At 36.4% G+C, this 26084-nt stretch overlaps 1 protein-coding gene across 6 annotated transcripts in view; it reads right to left on the reverse strand.

The window, feature by feature from the left end:
- The window catches only part of LOC131545237 (tight junction protein ZO-2-like), a 108413-nt gene that overhangs the window by 53017 nt on the left and 29312 nt on the right, over positions 1–26084 (reverse strand). The window contains exon 1 of one of the 6 annotated variants that reach the window (XM_058783872.1): positions 24795–25050. The exons of 4 other annotated variants lie outside the window; for them this stretch is intronic. In XM_058783872.1, coding sequence (XP_058639855.1) covers positions 24795–24848 — 54 coding nt within the window. In that variant the 5' untranslated portion in view covers positions 24849–25050. Of the gene's footprint in view, positions 1–14514; positions 14619–24794; positions 25051–26084 lie in introns of those variants that run through there. One more of the 6 variants, XM_058783873.1, reaches the window with a different exon arrangement.

A 26084-nucleotide genomic window follows, 5' to 3' on the forward strand; every position in this document is an offset into this window, starting at 1 on the left:
ACAGAGACCCAAACACCTGCTCCCCTCTGCCTCTCACGGTAATGACCGAAGCAGAAAACCCAGACAGAGAAAGAGTTTAAACAGCACGGCAGATGGATCAACAGAGGCAGCGCAGCCGCTGCCAGCAAAAGCTACGCTATGCGACAGGAGCCAGTGAAGTCCACACACACACACACACACACACACACCTGCACCTGCATTACCGGCTCACACACGCCAACTAGGATGCTTCGTTCAAACCTTCAATCTGCGGTTAACACTCCACTCGTTATCATTAGTTCGCAAAGTTTCATTTCAACAAGCAACATCAGACTGACGCAACACATATCCACAAGTTTGCCCAAACACAAACGATTCACAAACCAAAACGCTTCGCTGACATACAACACGACACGTCACGAAACTTTGCACACAATCACAAAACACGCCCACTAACGCCATACAAACCAACTCCGTACAAATCGAGCCTACTGCGGGATCTAGGAAAGGGGGGTAGAAACACGACAATCTTCTCTCTAAGGTGGCAGCTGATGGAAGGGTTTATCCCTGGAGGATCAAGCCACCGCGAGCGCCTTTTTTTCCATCCCCACCAGCAGTCTGAGCAGGCATGACGCATGCCTGGGTGAGAAGAGGATGATGAAGCTGTTCCTTAGCTCCTTGGTCTCCCCCCGCACCTCGATTCGCGCCCCTCCGCGCCGCCTCCATCTCTGGGCTCTCTGCAGGCGCACGCAGCAACCAAAGGGGAGCCAGTTCACACTCATCTCTCCCCATGGCCACCCGACCTCCAATCTAATTAAGCTCTGAGGCGGAGAAGATTAGGCACCCGGAGAGAGAGGGAGAGAGAGAGGGACTATAAATAAGACTCACGGAGCCACGGCGAGTCCTGAACGACTGCACAGCGCGTGCCCACTTTCGGCACAGCACCGTTTTCATGTCTGCGCTCTCTCTCTCTCTCTTTCGTTCTCTTGCTGTGATTCTGCCGGCTCCTCTTCTTATGTAATCCTAATACACAACTGGCCTACATTTACACACACACACACACACACATAGATCAATACCTACGTATTTATGTGTGTACTGACGGAGTGTATACAATATTAGCCTATGCACACACACTCAAGAAACACACACACACCCTCAAGAAATCCCAAGAGACTGCAGCGATCCGCAGGACAACGGTGTTCACTTTAATATTTCAACATAGCGCACTGCTGAGGAAACTTTACAACGTTTTTAAAAAAGCTTTAGGAGGGTGGCTTCCACTTCCATATGTATTTGTAGCATATATAAGTCTTTTAGTGTTATGTATTTATCAGTGATGCATTTTTTTACTGAAATCAGTCTTCATTTTCTGAAACTGAAATTGATTTAAAAATCGATTATTTAATTACATTTCTTTAATAAACAACACTCAAACAAAAACTGAGGTGTAAATAAATATTTAAGGCAGATTTGTATAAACTTCTTAATGATATAATCATGTTTCAATTCATTGTTGAATATACACAGAGTAGCAGTAACAAAAACTTGTTTTTATGACAGATTTATTCAAACATGCATTAAATAATGAAGACAACACTTAAGTAAAAATATAATGTAATGTAATATAGTATATATATTTTAGCAAAATAATCATCCTCTTCAAATTGTTCAAAACTGCTTAATGTAGCAACTAAAATAATCAAGGCATGCTTTCTAAATTGAAAATATTTGAAAGTCCAGCCTTTGTTTCATATAAAAAGCAACAAAGCACAAAGCTTATTGCAATTATTGGATGTGAGGATGAGACAAAAATGATGTTTAGCCTAGTTAAGTTTTGTTCAAGCATCACCTGAAAACAAGCAAAGACTAAAGACCAATGTATACTTTGTATTTTACGCATACGCAAGGGTCCACGTAAAGTGTGTGTGACACAAATTATGCCACCAGAATAGTACGTGCAGGACGCACATGCACATTGACTTGGTTTTGCACTAATCAGTTGTTCCACAAGGTGGCAGCACTGGCACGGGCCGCTGTTTCACAGTAGAAAACGAAACTAAAAAGACAGAATAGCAACTACTAATAACGGCGACAGCAACAACAACAACAACAGATGCCTGCACTGACAAGCACTTGTGTGATGGGGTTATACAATAGCAGCAACTTTAGTTAAAAAGAGTACAAAGACATTTTTTTATCTTCTGGAGAAAAATAGAGCAGACGCTGGACAAAGACGAAGCTCTCTAGAGTGCATGTGTCGACCGCCTGCGTTTGCGTATGCCTTAAATGGAGTATACTTTGAAAGGCTGCGCATTCAGCTATATGCATATGATAGCGTATATGCATACAAAAACGAAGTATACTTTGGGCTTAAAAGTCACATAAGAATCTTTTGTAGTTTATCAACAATGTGTGCATGAAATAGACGCTGACGCCAAATGAGCCATCCAAAACCGTTTCAGCAGAATTTAAAAAAATTCAGCCAAATATTTTCAGTCCATTACTACTATTCATGTCTCAAAACAAAATAAAATATGGCTTATTGCACGTAGATAAATAATGTTCTAAAATGGGATATGAACCCACAACCTTTTGCAAATTTATGTTGCAACTTTGTAAAACTGTTGATTATTCCTTCTTACACTTCTTACAATCTCCCATTCAGCTGGGGGATTGAGCACTTCCTTGGTTACTGAATTAAGCACCTATAGAGACTGAAACGAGACTGACTAAATGAGGAAATGGTGGAAATGTCCTTTTATATCTATTTATCTTTTTCTCCATTCCTTTTTCCTGTCTATTTCATAGTCTCAGCCTCAGACGTCATGCCCATGGACCACTGGCTGAACATCTGATGCATATGGCACACAAAAGTGAAAACACCTCAGGAGTTTTGAAGTCGTCATCGGATTGGTTGAATTATACAGGATTTCCGGGAGACGTGTGTGTTGCGTTCTTTAACGTTCTGCCTTGGAAACAAAGATGCCGTGACGCCAAACCCCCTCACGAAAGAAGAAAGCCATTGTGTTTACAACAGTGACGACGAACACTTATCAGGATCAACTAAAGGGTGGATTTTCAAAAGTATGTGACATATTTAAAGTTCGCGGCTTGATGTCACACAAACCTAAAAGAAACAGCTGGATTTGTAAACATTAATGTGAGCAACCGAGAATTCTGGGAATTCCATGTAAGACAATAAGAGATCATGGGTCATGAACCATGTCTCTGTTAGCAGTGAAAAGAAGATTAGAGGGATTTACGCCCACTAACAATCTCCTGAAGTCACTGTCCATATTAGCAAGACCCCTAGTCCTGAACAAGCACCTATAAGATGATTATAAGATGATGACGACTCGCTGATGCACCCAGCAGCTAATACACACACTCTAATATGCTTGACCCGACCCATAACCTTCATTTCAATTACTGTAAAATTTAATTATACAGGCCGAGGCATTTTCACATCAGACAGATATTATTACTGATGATTATGAATTTACACATTAACTTAAAAAGGTTACCTAAAAAAAATAAAAAAATAAAATCAATCAATCAATCAATCAATCAATCAATATATCTATCTATTTATCTATCTATCTATCTATCTATCTATCTATCTATTCAAAAGTTTAGGGTTGGTAAGATTTTTTTGATGTTTTTAATTAGTCTTTTATGCTCACCGAGAATGCATTTATTTTATTAAAAATACAGTGAAAATAGTAATATTGTTTAAAATTCATGAGAAAACTGAATTTTCAGTATCATTACCCCAGTCTTTAGTGTCACATGATCCTTTAGAAATTATTCGAACATGTGGATTTGCTGCTCAACAAAGGTCTTATCAATGTTAAAATCAGTTGAGATGCTTAATTTTTGTAAAAAAAAAAAAAAAAAAACCTTTAGCATTTTTTGATGAACAGAATGTTTAAAAGAACATATGTTTAAAATAAAAATCTTTTGTGACATTATGAATGTCTTTACTGTCACTTTTGATAAGTTTAATGTATCCTTGCCGAATGAAGATATTAATTTCTTTAAAAAAAATTACAATTAAATTACTGATCCCAAAGTTTTGAATGGTAGTTTAAAATACAATTTAAATGATATTTAATAAAAAAGTTATTTTTCACAGTAACTGATTTTTTTTTAAATCAATCACTATATTCTACCCTTTATACATTTGTAACTTGGACATCATTTTAATGGCCAGATGTCAAATATCTGATTAATTAATGGAATATAGATTAATCAATTATCAGAATAGTTGTTTGCTAATATAATAATATTACATTTAAATTTGTGAATTTGACAGACACAATGCAACAAACACTGAACATTATATGTTAAATTCCTTTAAACCCATGACCTTGATAGCACTACAGAAACGTCATAATGTCTTACAATAACAGCAACAATGTGTATTCACAAGCTGTTCCATGGAAAACATGATGCAAGTGGTTGATTTATATTACTCGGTACTGACACTAAAACAGACATTAATTTGACAAGTAACCAAAAAGCAAAAAGGCCTTGACATCATTCCTATGAGAAAACAATGAATCCCCAACAGAAAAATCTTACTGGAGCACAGTCACTCTTTCCTCAGAACACTGGGGTGTAAAAATAGAGCGAGTGAACACTTACACTTCCAGAGAGAGCAGCACAGGGACAGACATCCACAGACTGATGCTCTTTGTTTGCTCCACTGGACAGCCAGTCCTCCAAAATAAAGCACTAACTGTCTCAGAAAACAACTCCAACAATGGATGGAGAAAGAACGTCTTTGTAATCTAGATTGTTGAACAAACGTCTCAGGGGAGCGACGCTGAAAAATGTCACACAGAAATCAAACAGTGTGTCTTTTGGAAGAATAAATACTTTAAGAATGCTGTGAAAATAAATACTAACAGCAGTAATATTTTTATAAAAGACTGCAAAAACCCTGTTTTGAAAAAAGTCAAAACAACACTACGTTGGAGCTGTTCAAATCAATTTAATCTAGTTGTGGTATTAAAAAAAAAAATTAATTATATATATTTATTAGGGGTATAACAATTGACGATACGATGCATCGATGCCACACGTGAAATATCGATATCTATAGTATAATTACATAATGTCCGTCTATGCACTAACGCCAAAGCGAGCACTCTCATTCAAACTCGATATAAGGACTGTCCGAAGACACAAAGCGAACATAAAAGACGCCTAAAAGAAATAGACGCATAAAAGAAAAATACAAGTGCTCACTGCTCCTGACTAAATAGCTAACCTTTCTAACATCAAAAATGATTAATCTATATTTAATTTATACTGTGAAGACTACGCAGTTATTTTATATTTGATTATTACATTTCTGTAGCATACCTGACACTTTCTTTTAGACTGAGCAGAAAAACCTGAAAAGCACTGTTTATTGAACTTGTGTCTTTGTTCTATTATATTTATTTTCTGCTATTGTTTGTAATTTTGTTTTTATTTTTTTGTGAATGTCTTAATTGAGGTACAGGAAATTTCAGATAAATGTTCATGTTATATATTTTGGTTGCATTTGTGAGTTAATATGAATGTAGATGATTGTTTAAAATAGGTATATAATATCGAAACATCGATCGATATACTCCTGTATTGAATCGAATTGTAATCGTATTGTAGAATTTTTTGAGGTATCACAAATATTGTATCGCTGGGTATGAGAATCGATATCGTATTGTATCGTGACGAACCATCCGATTTACACCCCTTATATATATATATATATATATATATATTTTAATCTTTTGATAAGGTTTGACCCCAACTTCTTCCCGTCATCGCAGCGCGGAAGGTTATCTATCATTGTGTGATGAGGGTACAGCACCAGTGTTGCCAGGGTAACGGCACAAGTGGACTATTTTGAAAATACAGTCGCTGGAAAAATTACAGAGCCGTGGGTTGCGTGTTTTTGGGCTACTTTTATAATGTACCACGGCCGCCCAAGGTGTATATAGACAAATAAAAATGAAAATAGATCCTTTTACTAATGTGTATTATACTTGTAATGTATCCCTGGCAACTTAAGAACGGAGAGGCGGTAACATCACAAACAACGTGAGTTTCTGCAGAGCAGCAGAAATAAACACGACATCAGCCACTATAGATTATATAAGATAATAAACACACGATTACAATAGGATATAGTTTGTATGTGATTTTCTTGAGATGAATATGTACATCTGAAATGCTAATTTGTGCAGCAATATAAAAGGCTATAAATAGCATATTTTAACATCAGTAAACGACCAAATTCCACACGTGATTGTAAAAGGAAGTCATTACAAACACAAAGTGAGTTCTGAGTAAAAGTCTACTATTAATCTCATAAATTGTCTCATGATCATGATGTTAATAGTAGCTCTAATGCACCTGCAGAACAGGTCCAATTCTTCTTGATAATGCATTTTGTCATAGTACTTCATGTAAGGTCGCAAGAATGTTTTGTTGTATTTATTTAGAAATACTTTTGATAATAGTTGGGTAAATGTATACTGGGATTGAAGCGATGTGGCTTGGTAAACGTTTTATTGCCAGTATAAAGGCTGATAATGGCTGAATAAAAACAAAAGAATAATGATAAAAGAATAGTTAGGATTATGTCTCATACCTGGCGGAAGTGTGAAAGGTTCTGTTTCCTTAAACTAGTTTGTCATGCATTTCCTTTTCAACACATTTACAGGTAAATCCTAGTATTTTAAATTTGTGATTAATCATAATTAATCACAGTCCATGACTGTGATTAATGCGATTAAATGTTTTAATCGATTGACAGCACTAATATATATATATATATGAAAATGTAATAAAGTTAAAATACAAAATGTAAATCAATTGCTATATATCTGATGAAGTTTCATAGATTCTTAAATGACATTAAAGTTGCTGTTGTCAGCCATTCAAATCAATCATTTCAGCTGTTTGGCAAACTTCCCATCACACCCTTAAATTAAGACAGCTTCTCTCCAAAGCCCCGCCTCCAAAGAGGTTTCAGCCAATCAAATGTTAGCATGCCAAATGACAGGCAGAGGCTGTATATAGAGTCTCTAACAGACAAGTGTCATTTGTGTAGACATCTATTTCAGTGACATCTGTCAGAAAGAAGGACGTTTCATGTGTGGTTAAAAACAAAAAGCTTTAAATGAAGATAAATCATGAATGTAAATGTCCTTCACATTTCTACCATGCAATTTAACAAATACATTTTCAACACCACACACACAGTCCTCTCTGCATACACCATGACATATAACAAGCTCTGCATTCCTCTATGAATTCAGAGTGTTCCTGCTCAGGCTGTGAGCAGACTATTAGCACATGATTAAGAGTCTCCTTGAAATTCATTGTCACTTTCCATATGGTTCCTCCTGTAATAAAATATTTCCCCCTTTCTGCATGTGTTTCCTTAAATAAAAGACACTTCCTATTTTAGAACCTAACAGACCATAACAAATGAATTCTACAATTAATGCTTAAAACAGTTGCGGCATATTGTGATAAATCTAACAGCATTCATCTAGAGCAGTGGTTTTCAAACCCTGGGTCGCGGCAAAATGGGTAGCCAGGATGATTTAAGGAAAACGTATGTAACCAAGTTCAAGACTCAGGAAAGAAACAACTAAATAACAAACAACAAAACGAAAGTAACCGGCATCTGCCTCAGGTCAGAATCAAATGTGTATTTGTGTCTGCGCTCTGTTTTTGCAGCGTTGTACATTGTAGCAAATCAGAGACATATCCGTTTATTTCTATAACGCAATGGCCAATCAGAGGAGCTTTAGTGAGTCAGAATCCACTCACCGCTCAGAACGCGAGTGTTCTTGTTCAGCCCAGAGTTCTGGAAGCTTGCGACGCGAATCCTCTGATTATAATGAACAAAGTGTAGGTGATGTAAATAAGAGATTAATTGTGCTGTGTTGACAGATTCATTGATTATAGCGGAATTAGAGATCGCGATAAACTGAAATGAGTGACAGCTTTTTAAGGAAGCGCACTTCGCACGCTTTCTTTGCTGTATATAGCCTATTCTCCATTCAGAATTTGAATAAAACTTTGGTTTTGCATGCTGCTAAGAGGACCAATGTGGCGTACTTGCAACAAACTTTCGGAAGTGACATCTGCATATTCTCTAGAAATTGCAATGACATTGTGATAATCATAACTATGGACTGGACAAAATATGATATGTCAGAATAGATGTGCATGAAGGCAAGCACCCTCACTAATTTCAGAAGCACTGACAGTGATTTGATGTTGGAACAGAGCATCCTTCCGGAGCTCTACGGTGGGACTCGAGATCGGTCTGTATCGCAGTTGTCCTTCCTTCCTATATATATATATTAGTAAGATTTGTTTTTTTTCAGCAAGAATGCATTAAACTGATCAAAAGTGACAGTAAATACATTTATAATGTTACAAAAGATATCAAATAAATGCTTTCATCTGAACATTCTATTAATCAAAAAAGAAAAGAAAAGATGAAAAAATGCATTACAGTTTTAACAAAAATATTAAGCAACAACTGTTTTCAACGTCGATAATAATGATAAATGTTTCTTGATTAGCAAATCATCATATTAGAATGAATTCTGAAGCATAATGTGACACTAAAGACTGTAGTAATGATGCTGAAAATTCAGCTTTGCATCACAGGAATAAATTACATTTTAAAACATATCTGATATAGAAAACAGTTCATTTAAAGTGTTGTAATATTTCACAATTTTACTGTATTTTTGATCAAATAAATGCAGCCTTGGTGACCGTAAGACATTAAAACATTTTAAAAAAAAATCATACCAACCCACAAAAATTGAAATAGCAGTGTATACTGCTACAAAAAAAATTAATAAATAAGAATACATTAAAAAAACTAAACCAAAAACTCGAATAAGTGTTGGATCAGTTGACGAAGTGAATCAGCACTGTTCTGAGAAACTAACGCTTCAAATCTACGCCAAGTTCATGTCTTATTAAAAGTTGTCTCTAACCACGCTAAAATATTAAACATAGTTCTGTTCCTCACAAATTAAAAAATCATGCAGTCAGAAAGTATGGAAAACTGTCAGCATTTTTACTTCAACGTCATCAAAGTAAAGCTTAAAAAATTGATAGGAAAACTGGCTGAATGGCTTGGCATGTTCTTAAGAGACACTTCAGAAAGTCCAGATTCCCACTGACACTTCTATTAGACAATAAATCAAGATCAAAGCACAGAAACACAAGCGCAATTACCCAAGTCCACATCCTCTTCCCGCGTCCTAAATCAGATGACCCTGTTCTGTTCCGACTCATTTGAAGCGCCGCTTCATCTTCAAAGAGAAACAAACATTGCCGTTTCACCGAGCAGCTGCCACATTTTCCTCAACCGATGCCCAACTATTTCCCATCCTGTTGTGAGGCATTAATAGTGTTGTCTGCATCTAATAGATGGTCGTAAAAAAGGGTCAGTGTGCATCTCAGACAAGGATGCGGTGTTCTGTAGTGGGGCACGAGAAGGCTGGCACATTTAATCCGTGGTGTGGGATAAATCTTTATTTGGATGTGTGGATGGCCCAGGCTCATCTGTATATCACATTGAATATCTTCGAGTGGCTGGTTGAGGGGTATCGGAGATAAAAACACGTCCAAAAGGCTACAAGAGATGAGGAGAATTCTTCAAGCGCCACTCCTTCCGCTAATAATACAACAGCTACCGATGCCATCCCAGCTTCCGTGTCATTACCGAAGGGATGACACCTCACTTAGCCATGCACACTCCTGCTATGTGATGTAAACGATACCATGAACAGGTTTCTGGCATTGGATGTTGAAACATTATACACACACCCACACATATAGCGAAAGAGAGAGACTTAGCATCTCAGAATAGCAACTCCACTATACTCGATAATTGCCTACTATGCAGCTAGAGGCATGTTAAATGGCGGTCATTGAAAAAAAAAAAGCATGTAAAGTGGGTAAAATGTAAATCAGCCCATGCAGGGGGAGCTTTTCCTGGCCATTTATCAGTCGTGTCCTCGTGCAGCTCATCTGAGTCCAGGCTAAAGCCTCGGAGCAGAAGTGTTATAGTGAAGACTGGAAACTGGGCCGAACGCCTATCGCAAGTGTTTGTTATCTGTGCTTGCTATCCTCCCTCGTGCTGTGTCTTGTAAGGTGCTGGTATGAATGTGAACGGCCAAAAGTCAAATTTAAAAGTTTGAGGTGTCTCATGTAGTACATTTGTGGGTACAGATGTACTTTTGTATCCAATAATTAGTCTGAGGGTCATTTTGAGGTCGGCATGTTCTGTTTTCTGCACATCATTAGAGTGTGTAAATTTCTGTTTGGAATAGATATGTTTCTAGTCAATATTACATTGATCAACAATGATATTCACAACTGCAGTTTGTTCTACAGTATGCAGCTGAAAATTTACTTATTTCTCTACGTTATTGTAGAGCCGCAGTTGAAGGGTGTAAGGGTACTCAAATAAATAAATACAGCCATGGACAAAAATATCGGCACCCTTGGTAAATATGATCAAAGAAGGCTGTGAAAATTAATCTGAATTGTTAATCCTTTTGATCTTTTATTAAAGAAATTCACAAAAATCTAACCTTTCATTGGATAATAAGAATTTAAAATGGGGGAAAATATCATTATGAAATAAATGTTTTTCTCTGATACACGTTGGACACAATTATTGGCACCCCTAGAAATTCTTATGAGTAAAATATCTCTGAAGTATATTCTCATTCATATTCACAATTTTGAGCACTCCAGGGTGATTATGAACATGAAATTATCCAGCCATGGCTTCCTGTTTCACAGAAATAGGAGGGAAAACAAAGCCCAAATTCCCTTAATCATCCATCACAATGAGAAAAACCAAAGAATATATTTCTGATGTGCAGAAAAAGATAATTGAGCTTCACAAATTAGTGAAGTGGCTTTAAGAAAAGAGCTAGAGCAGTGAAAATTCCCATTTCCACCATCAGGGCAATAATTAAGAATTTCCAATCAACATAAAATGTTACGAAACTGCCTGGAAGAGGACGTGTGTCTATATCGTCCTGATGCACGGTGAGAAGGAGAGTTTGAGTGGTTAAAGACTCTCCAAGGACCACAGCTGGAGAATTTCAGAAAATAGTTGAGTCTCCGGGTCAGAAAACCTTTGAAAACCAAAAAATTGTCAAACAGCACCTACATCACCACATGTTGTTTGGGAGGGTTTCAAGAAAACTTCTCCTCGCTCATCCAAAAACAAACTCCAGCATATTCAGTTATCAGACACGACTGGAACTTCAAATGGCGCTGGCTTCTATGGTCAGATGAAACTAAAAAATTAGCTTTTTAGCAGCAAACACTCAAGATGGGTTTGGTGAACACAGGGATAAAAAGTACCCCATGTGTACAATGAAATATACTGCTGTATTTTTGATGTTATGGGCCTATATTTCTGCTGGAGGTCCTGGACATCTTGTTTAGATACATGGCATCATGGATTCTATCAAATACCAACAGATAAAAAAAAATGAACAAGTGACTGACTCTGTTAGAAATCTTATAATGGGCCATGTTTGGATCTTCCAACCGTACAATAATCCAAACACAAACCTCAAAAACAACACAAAAATGGGTCACTGAGCACAAAACCAAGCTTCTGCTGGCCATTCCAGTCCTCTGACCTGAACCCTATAGAAAATGAGTGGTGAACTGAAGAGAAGAAGCACCAACATGGAGCTGGGAATCTAAAGGGTCTGGAGTGATTCTGGATGAAGGAATGGTCTCTGATCTCTTGTCAGGTGTCTCTAACCTCATCAGGCATAATAGGAGAACATTTAGAGCTGTTAAACTGGCAAATGGAGGTTTCAAAAAGTATTGAATAAAAGGGTACCGTTAATTGTGGCCAATGTGTATTAGAGAAAAACATTTATTTCATAATGATATTTCCCCCCATTTTAAATTCTTATTGTCCAATGAACGGTTAGATTTTTGTGAATTGTTTTAATGAAAGATCAAAAGGATTAACAATGCAGATTAATTTTCACAGCCTTCTTTGACCATATTTATGGCCATGACTGTATACATAAAAAATTTGTCCTGGGTCGTATTAAAGTTTTACTAAATACATAAAAGCGACTTAGCACTACTGGCATTTTTGAAGAGGGCTGACTAAAACACTTCTGTATTCAAAACTAGCACTAAAAACATTGGGCTAATTTCTGCTGTTCAGTTTACAAGAATCACACCCTTTGCATGCAACCCTAACTTTGACCTCTTGTGCTCAAGTATATAAAAGCATTCTTAAACAAGAGGCATCAGCATGCGAGTGATGAATTTCATGGAAACAGAGATAGACAGGAGGCATGAAGCTCAAGGAGTTCTGGTATTTTTGGGGCAGGTCAGGGTTACGGCAAAGGCTGGTGGTGACACAATCACAGCAACCCTGTATGCCAAATATCCCGAACCCACAAACATCACAACCATTCTGACACTGAAGAACATGCTGTAAGGAGATCTGAAGGTCACAGTGTCGTCTTCTATGAGAGTTTGCAACCTCGCTGCCTTATATAGAGCATTCCTGCTGTGCAATCTGACGCTACTCACTACAATTTTCAAAAGAAAATGTCTGGACAAGTGCGGAGCGCGGCACCGGTTATTCTGCCACAGTGATTTTACATCCCTGGAATGAGGAGGCGTCTAATCCAGAATAGCGGCATGTTTCCCATGGTCTCGGCGGGGGATTGGGGGGTTCATGTAAACTAATGCTCACGTGATCTTATGATGATGGGTTTTACACTGATGCATAATTTGTGGAGCCTTATAAATAACTGGCAGCACTGAGAAAGAGGTCACGCTTGCACCGTAAACAATGATAGTAAAACAATAGTTGTCTAACTATGATGTGCAGATAAAGAGCAAAGAGGATGTGCAAAGCTTGCTCATCCCGAAAACAAAGGTCATTAGGAAGCCACGCTTAACGCACACCCAAACATCTATTCAACGAGACAAACTCCCAGGCATGTGTACAGCACAGACTAATTTTACCCACTTCCCATCTGACCCGACCCAACATTCCACAAACGTGTATGTGTCAGACTCTTCTTAGTCATTAAGCAAAGGCCTAAACTACAGAAATCTTCAGATGTTTTCATGTGTATCCTGTTTGGTTACACCTAAATTTCTGAAGCACAGTCATCAAAGTAAACAGATTGTACCATGGGCTGTTATAATTGCGTATAAGTGAGTCAGAATACCATGTGACACTTGTTTTTAATGGCAATGTGTTACTAAAACAATCCACTGGAATTTTATCATGGTATTTCCAGAGTTTTCCGAACATTCCAATGTGCCAAAACATTTGCTAATGCCAGAAGAAAAGCTCTAGTTTAAAAAAAACGCCAAAAAAGAAAAAGAAAAAAAAAGAAAATACAAACAACAGAATTTGTTTGTCAAAACATTTACTGTTTATGGTTCTCTGTGATGCATGTAATCTTGTTATTCAATCAGCTGAAGGTAAAGCAAGCAAAAAAAAAAAAACCCAAACCAACCATCAAAAACCATAAAATAAGCCCAAACATCAATGTGTTATCAAAGATAAATGCAGTTCTAAATAAATAATGCCACCTGTTATTTATTACCAATAGTTTTTAACTATTTTGTTTAACAACTTTATTTGTTAAATATTTAATATAATTGTTAAAGGGGTAAAGAAAAAAATATACAACTTGTTCTAAAGGATAGAATAAAAGACAGACAGACAGAATGACAGAATGATAGAGAGAACGATACACAGAGCGACAGAACTATAGAAGAACAGATAGTAAAACGATAGATAGATAGATAGATCAACAGACAGAAAGATAGACAGAACGATAGGTAGAACTATTGATAGAATGACAGAATGATAGAGAGAATGATACACAGAGCGACAGAACTATAGAACAGAAAACAACGACAGACAGACAGATAGATAGACAGAATGACAGATAGATCAGATAGAACGATAGAATGACAGAATGATAGAGAGAACGATACACAGAGCAACAGAACTATATAACAGAAAAAAAATAGATAGACAGAATGACAGATAGATAGACAGACAGATAGATAGACAGATAGACAGATAGAGACCAAATTACAATAATCCATCTATCCATCCATTTATCGATCCATCTAATGTCGTTATTTTGTTTTATCTAATGCAAAACCTTAAAAAGAATAAATTCCTAATCAAAGACTGGTAAGGTTTAGCAGATGCAGTAGATTCAGGTTTTAGCTCAAGTTCTTATTTTGCTTCACGTGATTCAGTAATTTCAGTAATTAAAGTCACACACCAGTATCAGCCATGAATGCCTGCACATTATGCAGCTCAGGTCGAGCTTCCTACAGGTCAAAAGTCCAGCTATGAAAAAGCACCACCTCACAACAGCATTCAGACAGCACAGGACGTATGAACTGTATACTTTTCCTTCAGGTATCAGGTGCACACCTACAGCCATTACTGGTTACCTGATGCAGAAACCTAACAGCCATCCTGCGCAGCGCTTCTCAAGTCGAGCCGAGATCCTCAACTATCCACATTCCTTTGCTCTGCCGAGTCAACGCATTAAAACAAAACAAACAAATGGTGAAAGATAAGAAGGTAGCAGATTACACCTGTACACTTCCCACAATGCTTTGCATAACAAAAAAAAAAAAGCAGATCTGCCCTGAGGGACATATAAGGGCACTAGGCTCTGCCCACACTGCAGGTTTCAGCCAGTAAGGTCAAGGCTTTCTGATGACGAGCTGAAAGGTAATATGATGAACACAGGAGACTCTCTTACTCGCAGTAGTCAGACAACACAAACCTGCCGCTTAACCAACACTCCCTCCCTCTGTTTTCCATGAGGGATACCAAGACGTTTCCGAATGATTGAGTAAAGCTCCACTGGGAACTCAAGAGCAGTCACTAAATAAAAGAAACCTCAAAACCAAAGCATGTCGAATGCCAACAGGCCACAGGCCAGCAGAGAGGGTGGGGTAGGGAACGTTTGTGTCATTTTTAAGGACAATGGATTCTTATTGACATTTCAAACCTTGTGGTCTTATTCTGGTAAAAGAAGAGGTTGTTTTCTCCCAGTTAATGTGCTGACGGATCACAATGCTTTCTGAGAAAGAGCGGTATTTGAGCTTAGGGTGTAGGAATATATGAGCACCAAAGCAATTTCATGTTCAGATAATGTGAGTTTAGGGACAACATCTCACAAAGAACCAGCACTTCAATACTACAAGAAAAATATACAGTTTCAAAATGATACAAGATAAAGTAATAAATTAAAATCAAATGAACAAGATATGTTAGTAACAAATTAAATATTAATATATAAAATAAAAATAAAGTACAATTAAAAATAATACAATTAATTAATTTAATTTAAATAAAATAATAAAATAAAATGTATCTGAACTAAGAAATCATGATAAATATGTCCAAAGTGCAATAATGTCAAAAGAATAAAAAGCCTTTGGGCCTGATTTATTTCAATTTGGTGCAAACTTTAAAGAGGACATATTGTGGAAAACAATATGTGACCCTGGACCACAAAACCAGATATAAGGGTAAATTTAAAAAAAGAGAGAGAGAGAGAGAGAGAGAGAGATTTATACATCATCTGAAAGCTGAATAAATAAATTGTTAGGATATAACAACATTTGGCCGAGATACAACTATTTGAAAATCTGGAATCTGAGGGTGCAAAAAAATCAAAATATTGAGAAAATTGCCTTTAAAGTTGTCCAAATGAAGTTTTTAGCAATGCATATTACTGATTAAACGTTTTGATATATTTACGGTAGGAAATTTACAAAATATCTTCATGGAACATGATCTTTACTTAATATCTTAATGATTTTTGGCGTAAAAGAAAAAAATGATCATTTAGACCCATACAATGCGTTTGTTGACTGTTGCTACAAATATACCCATGCTATTTATGACTGGTTTTGTGGTCCAGGGTCACATATGATAATCAATATAATAATATATATTAATAATTGATAAAGTAATTAATTACATTAATTCATATTTAGTGCGTGTAAGGTTTATAAGGGTGTTCAAAATCATATTATTTTCTGCTGTGATATCAAAAATAGCATTGAGAACTGTAAACTTTCACTGAAAAACAGAATCGAGCTCATACTAATAAATACTGTAGCAAATAAATATATTTAGCACGGTACTGTACTATGGTATTTTCATGGTACTTCAAGATTCTTTATATCCATTAGTCCAAAAAGCCATGACAATAACATAGCACTCTTGGTCCTGCTGCATTAAATGACTACATACAGCCAATGTTTGAAGTACCACCCTATACACACATACAACAGGATCAACTCAAGGTTTCTTCCCACACAAATGTGGAAATTTAGATCTTGGATGATCTTGATATTATTTCCATCACATACTGTATAAGCAGGCTTAATAGATCTCCAGTCCTCAAACTCCCCCTCTTCCTCTGAGGGTCTCTCCAGCATGAGAGCTTCATTGTTTCGGAGAGCGTTTATGGAGGAACAATGCTCTGCTTTCACTGCCAGTGTCTCACTGCACTAGTGTAAACAACTCTTTCATTCGTCCACCAGATCCTGTCCTCCCCTCTTCTGCTGTCTGTCTGAGGTCACATCTCTGACACACTCTAATTGCTCAATAATTGGATTTGTGCAAATGTTTGTAATTCCCAAAGCATTAGTGTTTTTTTCACAGATAAATACAAAGGATGTCATAGGTTTAATTGAGGTTGAACATTTTTTTATTTAATGTACTATAATAAGTTCAGATTTAATATTTAATTGTTTTTGCTGCACACATTTATATATTTGGATTAAACATGATGATTTAATTAAATTAAATGTATTTGTTTTAACATTTTCTTTAAACTTTGGTTTAATTTTAGTACATTTGATCAGTGGATTGTTAACTTCACTGTAGTTTTTATGTCATAGACACAACTCTAATTTGTTTTATACATTTTGGTTTTAGTAATTATACTTTAAGTCACAATGACACAGAAGTAACTAAGGAAGTCTGGCATACATAACCAGAGAGAAGTCATTAATAAATAACAATAATAATAAAAAATAAATAAATTCCTTGCTTGAAAAAATTTATGTTACCTGAAATAATCATTAATCCCCCCAAAAAAAAAAAAACTTATTACCAGAGCAACATTTGACTAAATTAAAATGAACTTGGTACTAAAATACCTAAATAAAAAAATAATAAAAATATACAGACATGGGTTAAAAAATTAAAAAAATGACAAAAACACAAAATTACTAAAACTTTAACTAAAATTAAGATCAAAAAAGGAACTTTCAAATTGAGAAAACTGAGTTATGACATTCTGATTAAACATTATAAAGTCAAAATTATTATTATTTTTTTTTTAATGAAACGTAACATAAATGGATGAATCATTCACAATAAGATATATTATATCCATTCAGAAAAAGTCAAAGTGACTTTAAGCCAGTACTTTACTCACAAATAAAATGCAACTGAAAGACTAAAAAGAATAGATAAACTATTGTCCTTTATGATTGTTTTTACAAAAACAATTACGTGCCATCGTCTCTGTTAAGTAATCTCACCTAGCATTCACTAATGAGCCATATTCTCAGGGGAAATCAAAATAGGCCTTCTAAACAACAAATCTGCCCTCCAGCTAAAAGAAGCATCTTTTTATGACTAAGTAATTGCAGAAACCTGAAAAAGGACTGACGCACATCTGCTTCAAATTGACACTAAGGTAAATTCAATTAAACCATAAATTAAAGCAACAACCCAAACTTAAAGGGAGGGGAAAAAAGAGCTTTCCATCACTAGGTTATGAAACTTAAATTAGAGGCAGCACGACCTGGAATTACAAAACATTCACTGCATCCACAACACATGACTCATGTCAAATATGATAGAGAAGGTCAGAGATGCACTTCCCAGAAATCTCTGTCATCAACGGGCGATTAGGACAACGTCTGGAGAGCCGTAGGGATCTAATGAGCTTTCTCTGTGCACAGGGTCGGCAATCTTTAGGGTGTGGTACAGTTCAAAAAGGAAAGCAATGCAGCAGAGGAAGCAAGCTGTAAACTGTCCTCATCCTGTCCATTCCTAGATAAGCCCAATCTAATTCCTTGCGGCCAGGGAGGAAATAACAACTTCTGGAAAATCCTAAGACTTTGTCTAAGAAGTCAATCTAAAAGAAAACAAGAGGACCTTTTTTTTTAAACTAAGTTTTGATGAGAAGACAGGAAACTGCAGTACATGAGAACTGATCTTGACATCACTCTGTGTGTCCAACTGAGATCAAATGATCACACAGCTTGCATGAACTGAACTACTGATAAATGTGCATGTATACAGGATGTACACCCTGGTGAGAGGGGCAAAGGCCCAAAATATCCAGCGCAGAGGCTCAAACTGTTCCATGTAATTTAGAAGCATTATCCTGCCACAAACTACAAAGAAAAACATGACTATTTCAGGTTAAAATGTTTAAAAATAGCCTCAGCTAGGTGCCTAGCAGCTCTTAAGATCCATTCACATGCACAAAGAATGATAACTATATTAACGTCTGCAAAAATGCATGATAACATTCCATTTATTAGAAACGTGCATTGCAGTTTTGTCATCTGTTGCTTTAAATGCTTGAGCGCTTTAAAAGCAGGATGGATTTTTATTGGCTGCCCATGTTTTTATCACTCATCAACTGGGGGAAAAAAAATCATTTTGAAAGTGATTCCAACAATATTGCTCCTCTGTGTCGTTATGCTTATAGTTTTGTTGTGATCGCTGCTATACTTTTAAATTTAGAATTATTTTTTTTAACTATATCGTTATATCATCCTTGGTGTGAACAACCTTTGGTGGAACCATAAACACCAACAACAATGAGGGTGACAAATCATCCCCAAAAATCAGAAATGTCAGATTGTCCACCTCAATATTTGATATTCTTGATGCTGCTCAATTTGTTAGTAGGATGACAAAAAGTTTTAAAAGTTACATTTTTAGGCTGGTCATTGGTCTAACAGATCCCATCAGTGTCAAAATGTCTGAGACCAAATGGAAGTAGGCAGGCTTTACTGTTACCAATCATGAATTCCAGCACAATCCTTCGGTTTGTAGCATTCGATGAGTGTGAAATAAAGCTAAAGTTTAATATCTGAAAACTGTTAAATAACCAACTTTATTATCCTGTGATATAAGCTACTTCCACCACTTTAAATAGGCTGAATCATTTGTGTAATTCATGTAACTCATTCTTGAGCCACTCCTTTGTTGCCTTGGCCGTGTGTTTTGGGTCATTGTCAGGCTGGAATCCACGACCCATTTTCAATGCCCTGGCCCTGACGGCACATCGTCCCTTTAATGCGGTGCAGTTGTCCTGTCCCCTTAGCAGAAAAACACCCCCAAAGCATAATGTTTCCACCTCCATGTTTGACGGTGGGGATGGTGTTCTTGGGGTCATAGGCAGCATTCCTCCTCCAAACACGGCGAGTTGAGTTGATGCCAAAGAGCTCGATTTTGGTCTCATCTGACCACAAACACTTTCACCCAGTTCTCCTCTGAATCATTCAGATGTTCATTGGCCATCTTCAGAGAGGCCTATACATGAGGAATTGAATTTGATACTGAATTTGATCAAACTGGCATATGAATTAGAACAAATGTGTGCATATCTAAAAAAAATAATAATACATTTTACAAATAGCTCAAATAAACAACTTGTTCTTTGACTGTTCTTCTTTCTGTTTCTTTATTGCCTTAAATCATTTAAAACCCTTTAATTATTGAATTCCTTTTAATAAATAGATCATTACAACCACCCCTCCCTTCCGAGAAAAAAAAACAAAAACAAAAAAAAAAAACACAATTTCTCCACCCCCAGTGTTCAAGACATGGATATAGCCTTGGCTCTTAGTAAGAGCCTTGATATGCATAAGCCAAACAAAAGATCTTTTATTACAGAATTACAGTTTATCTTCATGCAGAAGCAAATTACAGCTTTTGCCCTCCAAGAATAAAATTGAGACAATCACTGTTTGCCACACACCCCATTCAGACTTTAAAGTGAGGTGACAATTTAGGTGTCAAAACAGATTATTAACACATACTAGCAGTTTAATTAGTTTAATCCTTTGAAGTGAATGTGAGCGACAGGTGGAACCATTGCTTCGTCCGAACCACTACAGCAGTGCAGCCTGTGCAAGAGGAATGTAAACCGAGTGCCCTTGTGCCTGGCACAAAGCAGTTGCAATAAACCAGCTGCGGTAAGACACGCACTGGTGTATGTGCAGACGTAACACAGCCTCAAAACATCAGGATGTCTATCAAAACACCGCACAAAAACAACAAGGCTACTTTCAGTGTTGTCTTTGTCCTCGTTCAGGACATGCACGTCTGTTATCAAAGGAAATTATGTCCAAATATGAATCCGCAAACAGAGAATCCTAATTAAAAGGTATGATTGAAGCGGAAAAACCAAAGCCAAGCAGCCTCGCGGGAGATTAAAGGCAACTAGCCAGAATTAAAAGCCTTCTAGTGGATTAGGCCGGATTCGAGTATGTTGAGCGACGTGTTTGGCCAGGGAGAGCGAGCAGCCCCTAGACGAGCCTGATTAGACACAACAGTACAATGCTAAAAACAATGCAATAGGCAATTCTAACAGCAATCAAGACACGCATTTGCAACTAAAATGTATTTAGGAACATGTGTGTGACAAAAGGTCCTCAGGAATCGCAATACAGTCTAATGTGATTATTAAACTTCAAAAACCAATGATTTAATCAAATTAAAACTGAGTCGGGCCAGTACTTAAACAAACTTTTAGCCAATCAGCAGTAAGGGGCGTGTCTACTCATGATGCGAGGAGAGAGCGCTCATCAGTGCACATGGCGGACATTAGTCAAGCCGAGCAACGACAGAAAGATAGAGATGGCGGATAAAAAAGAAAAGAGGAAAACATCTGCGGAACAAAAGAAGGCTTACACCGTGTCTACACCGGATGCGATAAAGCGACCGTTGAAATTCATTTGAAATTTGTGTCAATACGTCATAAATAGAATGCGGCAGCAGTTTACTGTCAGGGATTTGTCATGTCGCGGCACGGCATCCAGTGTAGACCGCATCTCTGATTATAATGAGTTCTATAGTATTTTGTCACACTGCGCCGCTTGCGTCCGGTGTAGACACGGTGTTACGATAAGGCAAAAAGAAGGACCCGTGTAAATATCAGATCAGCTTTCCAGCACTGGAGAGAACTCAAGATCGAAGAAGTCTTCCTGCGATCGGGCGCCGAGGTTGCTTTGTTTCTTCTCAATAGGAGAGTAACACTGGTTTTGCTTTGTTTCACAGAACTAATCGTTGCCGTACATATGTGTGGGGCTGAGCTATCAAAATAGGGGCAAGACCCTTTTGGGGTGGGGCGTGTTTGTTTTGGTGATTTCAAATGTCAACTTTGGCTACCAGAAATCACTTACCCCACCTTTAATATGTGTTGCATGTTTTAAAGTAACAATGCAGTTATCAGTCAATAAATTCTACCTTTTTGCTGTTGATAAATTATGCCAATAATTGATAAATTATGACAATGTTTAGTGTTTATATTGTACTATGTTGTAGATGGCAATAGTAAAGCACTGACATTTTAAAATAAGAGTCCTAGTATATTTCAGGCCTGCTTATAATTAAATGTCCTGCATTACGCATAAAGTTATTTTATTCCTGTTATTACTGGTATTTTGGTAACACAATAAACTGTATCTGGCATCAGTGTAAAATTTCAGCTATTTAATAAATAATATTTAATATAAAGATTTTAATAGGATTGGAACAATAATCGGTTTATTAGTACACAGAGTTTATAGTTTAAAGTAGCCCTAAAAATAATTACATAATTATTAAATACAGTTTGAAGCTGAAATATTAAAAAGAACAGTGTACATTTTGTTTTATATTGAATCATTTTGCTTTTAAATATCTCCTTGTATCCATTTATTAAGGAAAAACACATCATTAGATATATTTTTTTCTGTGTTTAGAACATTTTTTCATGTGCTCCTATTTTTATTTTGCTCCCATTTTACATTTGCTTCTTGGGGAAAAAGCAAGCGTCAAGCCCTCAAAGTAAGATCGTATCTAAACTGTTATTTTACCCAACAGTAAATATTCAGTCATCGGTTTTTCTCACTTTTTGTTTTCCAGGAATAACAGTGTTCATGGTTACCATAGCTGTTTAGTTAAAAAAATAACCAAAAACACTTTAAAAAAAGATGAAAGTGGTTAAAATGACTCATGCACTGTATTGAGAGTATTTAGAAGTCATTTGACAAACATGCAGAAATGATTTCCCTATACAGCAACTCTCAAATCTCATTTGGCAAGTCACGTTCAGCTACAACAAATGAAATAATCAATCACCATTTAGAATCAATGGCACCAAACTATGTGTCAATATGTTGTCACGTCTCTTTTTAATCTGAACATGGATGCAAATGAGGTGGATGTGTTTGTCGTAACTGAATGAGTCACCTCTGTTCAAATGTGCAGAATGACAAATGAGATTTCCATTGAATGGTCTGTTCCTTACAAAAAGATTCACAAGACTTGGAATATAACACACATAGTCACATAGACTACTTATTAATTTGTTGGTCCTTTTGGAGCTTGAAAGGTCATTACAAATGGTCACATCATGGAAAAGAGCTTCGTGAAGGTTAATTTAAAAAAAAAATCACCTTTTGCATTCCACTGGGAAACAAACAGCATATACATTTGGGAACAACATTTTTAAAATTAATGATTGCATTTGCGCATATTCTACACACAAACAAGTCCTCAAAACTTTCATCAAGTTAACTTGAATGCACTGAATATTGCTCACAGAAGTAGTAAAGACTTTAAATCAGTTTTGTGAGTGTGAGTATAAGAAGATTGGCTCTTGAGAAGCTATAAGTCTGGGTGTGATTATAACAGCTCTTCTCATCCTAACATCAGAATCAGGCCTCTTCTCTACTGAATAATGAGGTCTGATAATCTGCAGCCCAAGCTGCTCTCCCGCTGGGCCAAACCAGACAGAAAATACCAAGCCAAATGAGGAGGCCACTGGGGTGAACACAACACCTCCACACTGAGGCGACAACATCAGCCGTCCATTCGGATGAGGCAACAAGTGGCAACATAGGTTGAGTAGTAAAATGTAGTGAGCTGCATACCTAGACTGCATTTTTGGGCAACATCAACTCGGCTGGTTCAGAACCTGCCTAGAATGCCCCAAAATACATTCTATGTAGGCAGCTCAATATAGGTAATGAGACACAGCCATAGATTCACTCAAACAGAGTCAAGGTCACCTGGTCCCAGCACTCACAGAGAGCTCCAGGAATAGTTTCTGCATCACTAACAGTTTAAAGAAGTTGAGTAGATATGAAATCATAAATACTAGAACCGATGCAAAGATTGAGTTATAGGAAAGTTCACTGCCAGTCAGTTCACTGGACAGACTCGACTGAATGATTTAAAGTTTATCCTGATAATTATTTTTTTTTTTTATGTAAATGTTTGAAAGAATTAATTTTGTAGACAAATAAAAAAAAATTTTAATAGAGGCCATACGCTTGTGTTAGTTTTGCTGACAATATAAAACAGGATTTTATTGTACCTTTTGTGTTCATTTCATTAAAAGTAATAAGTGATCACTATATCTAAATTATTATTTTATAACCATATTGATTTTGAGCATTTGTATGTACTTAGTAACAGCTGTTCATCCAGATCATGCCTTTTTTCATGTAGAAAAAAATATCTTCTTAATTTTGCAAATGCAAAAAAAATATTGAAATATCAACAAGTGTCTAGCATACTTGCAAACTCCTTCAATACTGTTTAAAAGGCATCCTAGGATGCCGACTGAAGAAATTAAGATAATTTCCATTCCATTTGTTTACTATATAATTCCTTTACTTCCTTGTGAGTTATTTCATTACTTTAACTTTACAGTTATATAAATGTGGATAAAAAAATAAAAAAAAAAAAAATACTGTAGGTGTCCAAACTTTTGACTCATACTGTCCAAAACCAAATATTAAAAATTAATGTACTAGTACTTTACAACTTTATTTTACAATATATTAATTTAGATTTTATAGTATATGACCAGTTTGTGCTGTTTGAAACAGAATATAAATTAACCAATATATTGTTGGAATTAGTGAAATTATTTAGACAACCCCTGTGCCTGTAGTGTTTCTGGTTTATATCAACAATCTATCTGAAGTCTTCAATGGCAAACAAGAGACCAAATGACAAAATGTCAAACTTCAAACCTGACTTTTCAGGCCAAACATGTCAGCAACTTCCAAAGCGAAAGCACTACGTTACAACAATCCCCGTTTTGTTTCTATAAAATGGTATTTAGACGTGGCCGTGGGCGTCTCTAAACGACAAGGAAACAGAGCTAAAGATCATTTCTGACCATTAGAAATATATATAATCGGCCCTAAAAGTAAATTAGAGTTGACAGGAGAGTGTTGATACAGTAGCGTCCGCCCTGAGGCGAACTCAACAGGTGAAGTTCACAGTGCAGCATTCCATTGGCTGAAGCAACCTTATTATCATAAACAAAATTAATATATACACTATGTTGGATCAAAATGTCTTATATTCTAACGCTTAGGATTTATTTTCCCAAATAAACATAAAACTATTCCGGAAAAACTGTACATGACAATCCTTCTGCGGCGATACTTACAACATTGTCGCTTTTATTCGGATAAGCAACTCTTCCTCCACCTTTCACGGGCATCCTGATTTCTCTGTTCAAAAAACTACTTCAACGCTGGATTAATGGCGATTTTTTTCTAATCTGTTGTTGTCGTCAACCTCTTGGATTCAGCATGGCTTTGAGCAAGAGATCCTTGTGAAATCGTTCCTGGTGGAGCGATCAGCGTCTGAGTACGCGAAGGCAGACCCTGGGAAACATTTTTGCTGCGAGCGACTTTCAACCCAAGCCAACCTACTTCACGATTCTACCAACAACGAAAAAGGGGTGTATGATGTGCTTGCGCGCAGTTTATGTATAAACCCCGCGTTGTGTTTTAAAAATACGTATGTAATATAAACGACATGCTTATAATGTATTAAAAACAATTCAGTTTCGTCTGTTAGCTTAATATAATCTTTAATGTACGCGTTTGTTAAATAATCATCCTCCCCCACTTGTCGAATGGTTGCGCCCAGCGGGCAAACATTGATTTAACTGTTCCCTGAGAGAGTTGCATGATAACACACTAAACCATGTTTACTTTCAAGGGTAGCTAACAACTTTAGATATCACGAAAGAGATGCTTTACTCTGTGTTAATGCTATAAGAAAGTATGTCACGTTTAATATAAACATGGTTTATTACAGAAAATAAAGTTTAATGGGAATTTAAGAGTTAAGATCATGATATGATAAGTGTTTACCTCAGATACAGTAGGCTATGTATTTTAAAAGAAGTCAGATATTGATGATAGTCATTAAAATCCTAATAAAAATGATAAATCATCAGGTGCACACAAACCTGGAGCAAGACAAATTGCCGGGGGAAAATGTTTTTTCTTTGAAAGATTATAAATCAAAATCAATGTTCCATAACTTAATTCTATCTATATAAGCACTGTTAATCTTTCAGAAGTCTTGCAAGTAGTGTACACAAGTATGCATACTTTATGTCAGTACATGTGTTCTTTTGGAATCAATCCTTTATGCCATGCTCTGTCAACTATATTGTAAGCATACACGTCTTTCTTTTTTGACTTTCTTATAATCAACATCAACATGTGCTCTATAAAACAAACCAGAAAACAACTAGCCTAATATTTCCAAAACTAAATTAAGGAACATTATAAATGTGCATGGTCTATCTAAAGTCCTCACGGAAGCAAGAGGGACCAAATGACAAAGTGTCAAAACTCCAGTCTTGATTTTCAGAGCAAACATGTCAACCCTATCAAAGCCTGACTCCAAAGACACTACAACAATTCTCTTAAGTCTTTTC

The sequence above is a fragment of the Onychostoma macrolepis genome, chromosome 08 (assembly GCF_012432095.1).
Source record: "Onychostoma macrolepis isolate SWU-2019 chromosome 08, ASM1243209v1, whole genome shotgun sequence".
In the NCBI taxonomy this organism is placed as follows: Eukaryota; Metazoa; Chordata; class Actinopteri; order Cypriniformes; family Cyprinidae; genus Onychostoma; species Onychostoma macrolepis.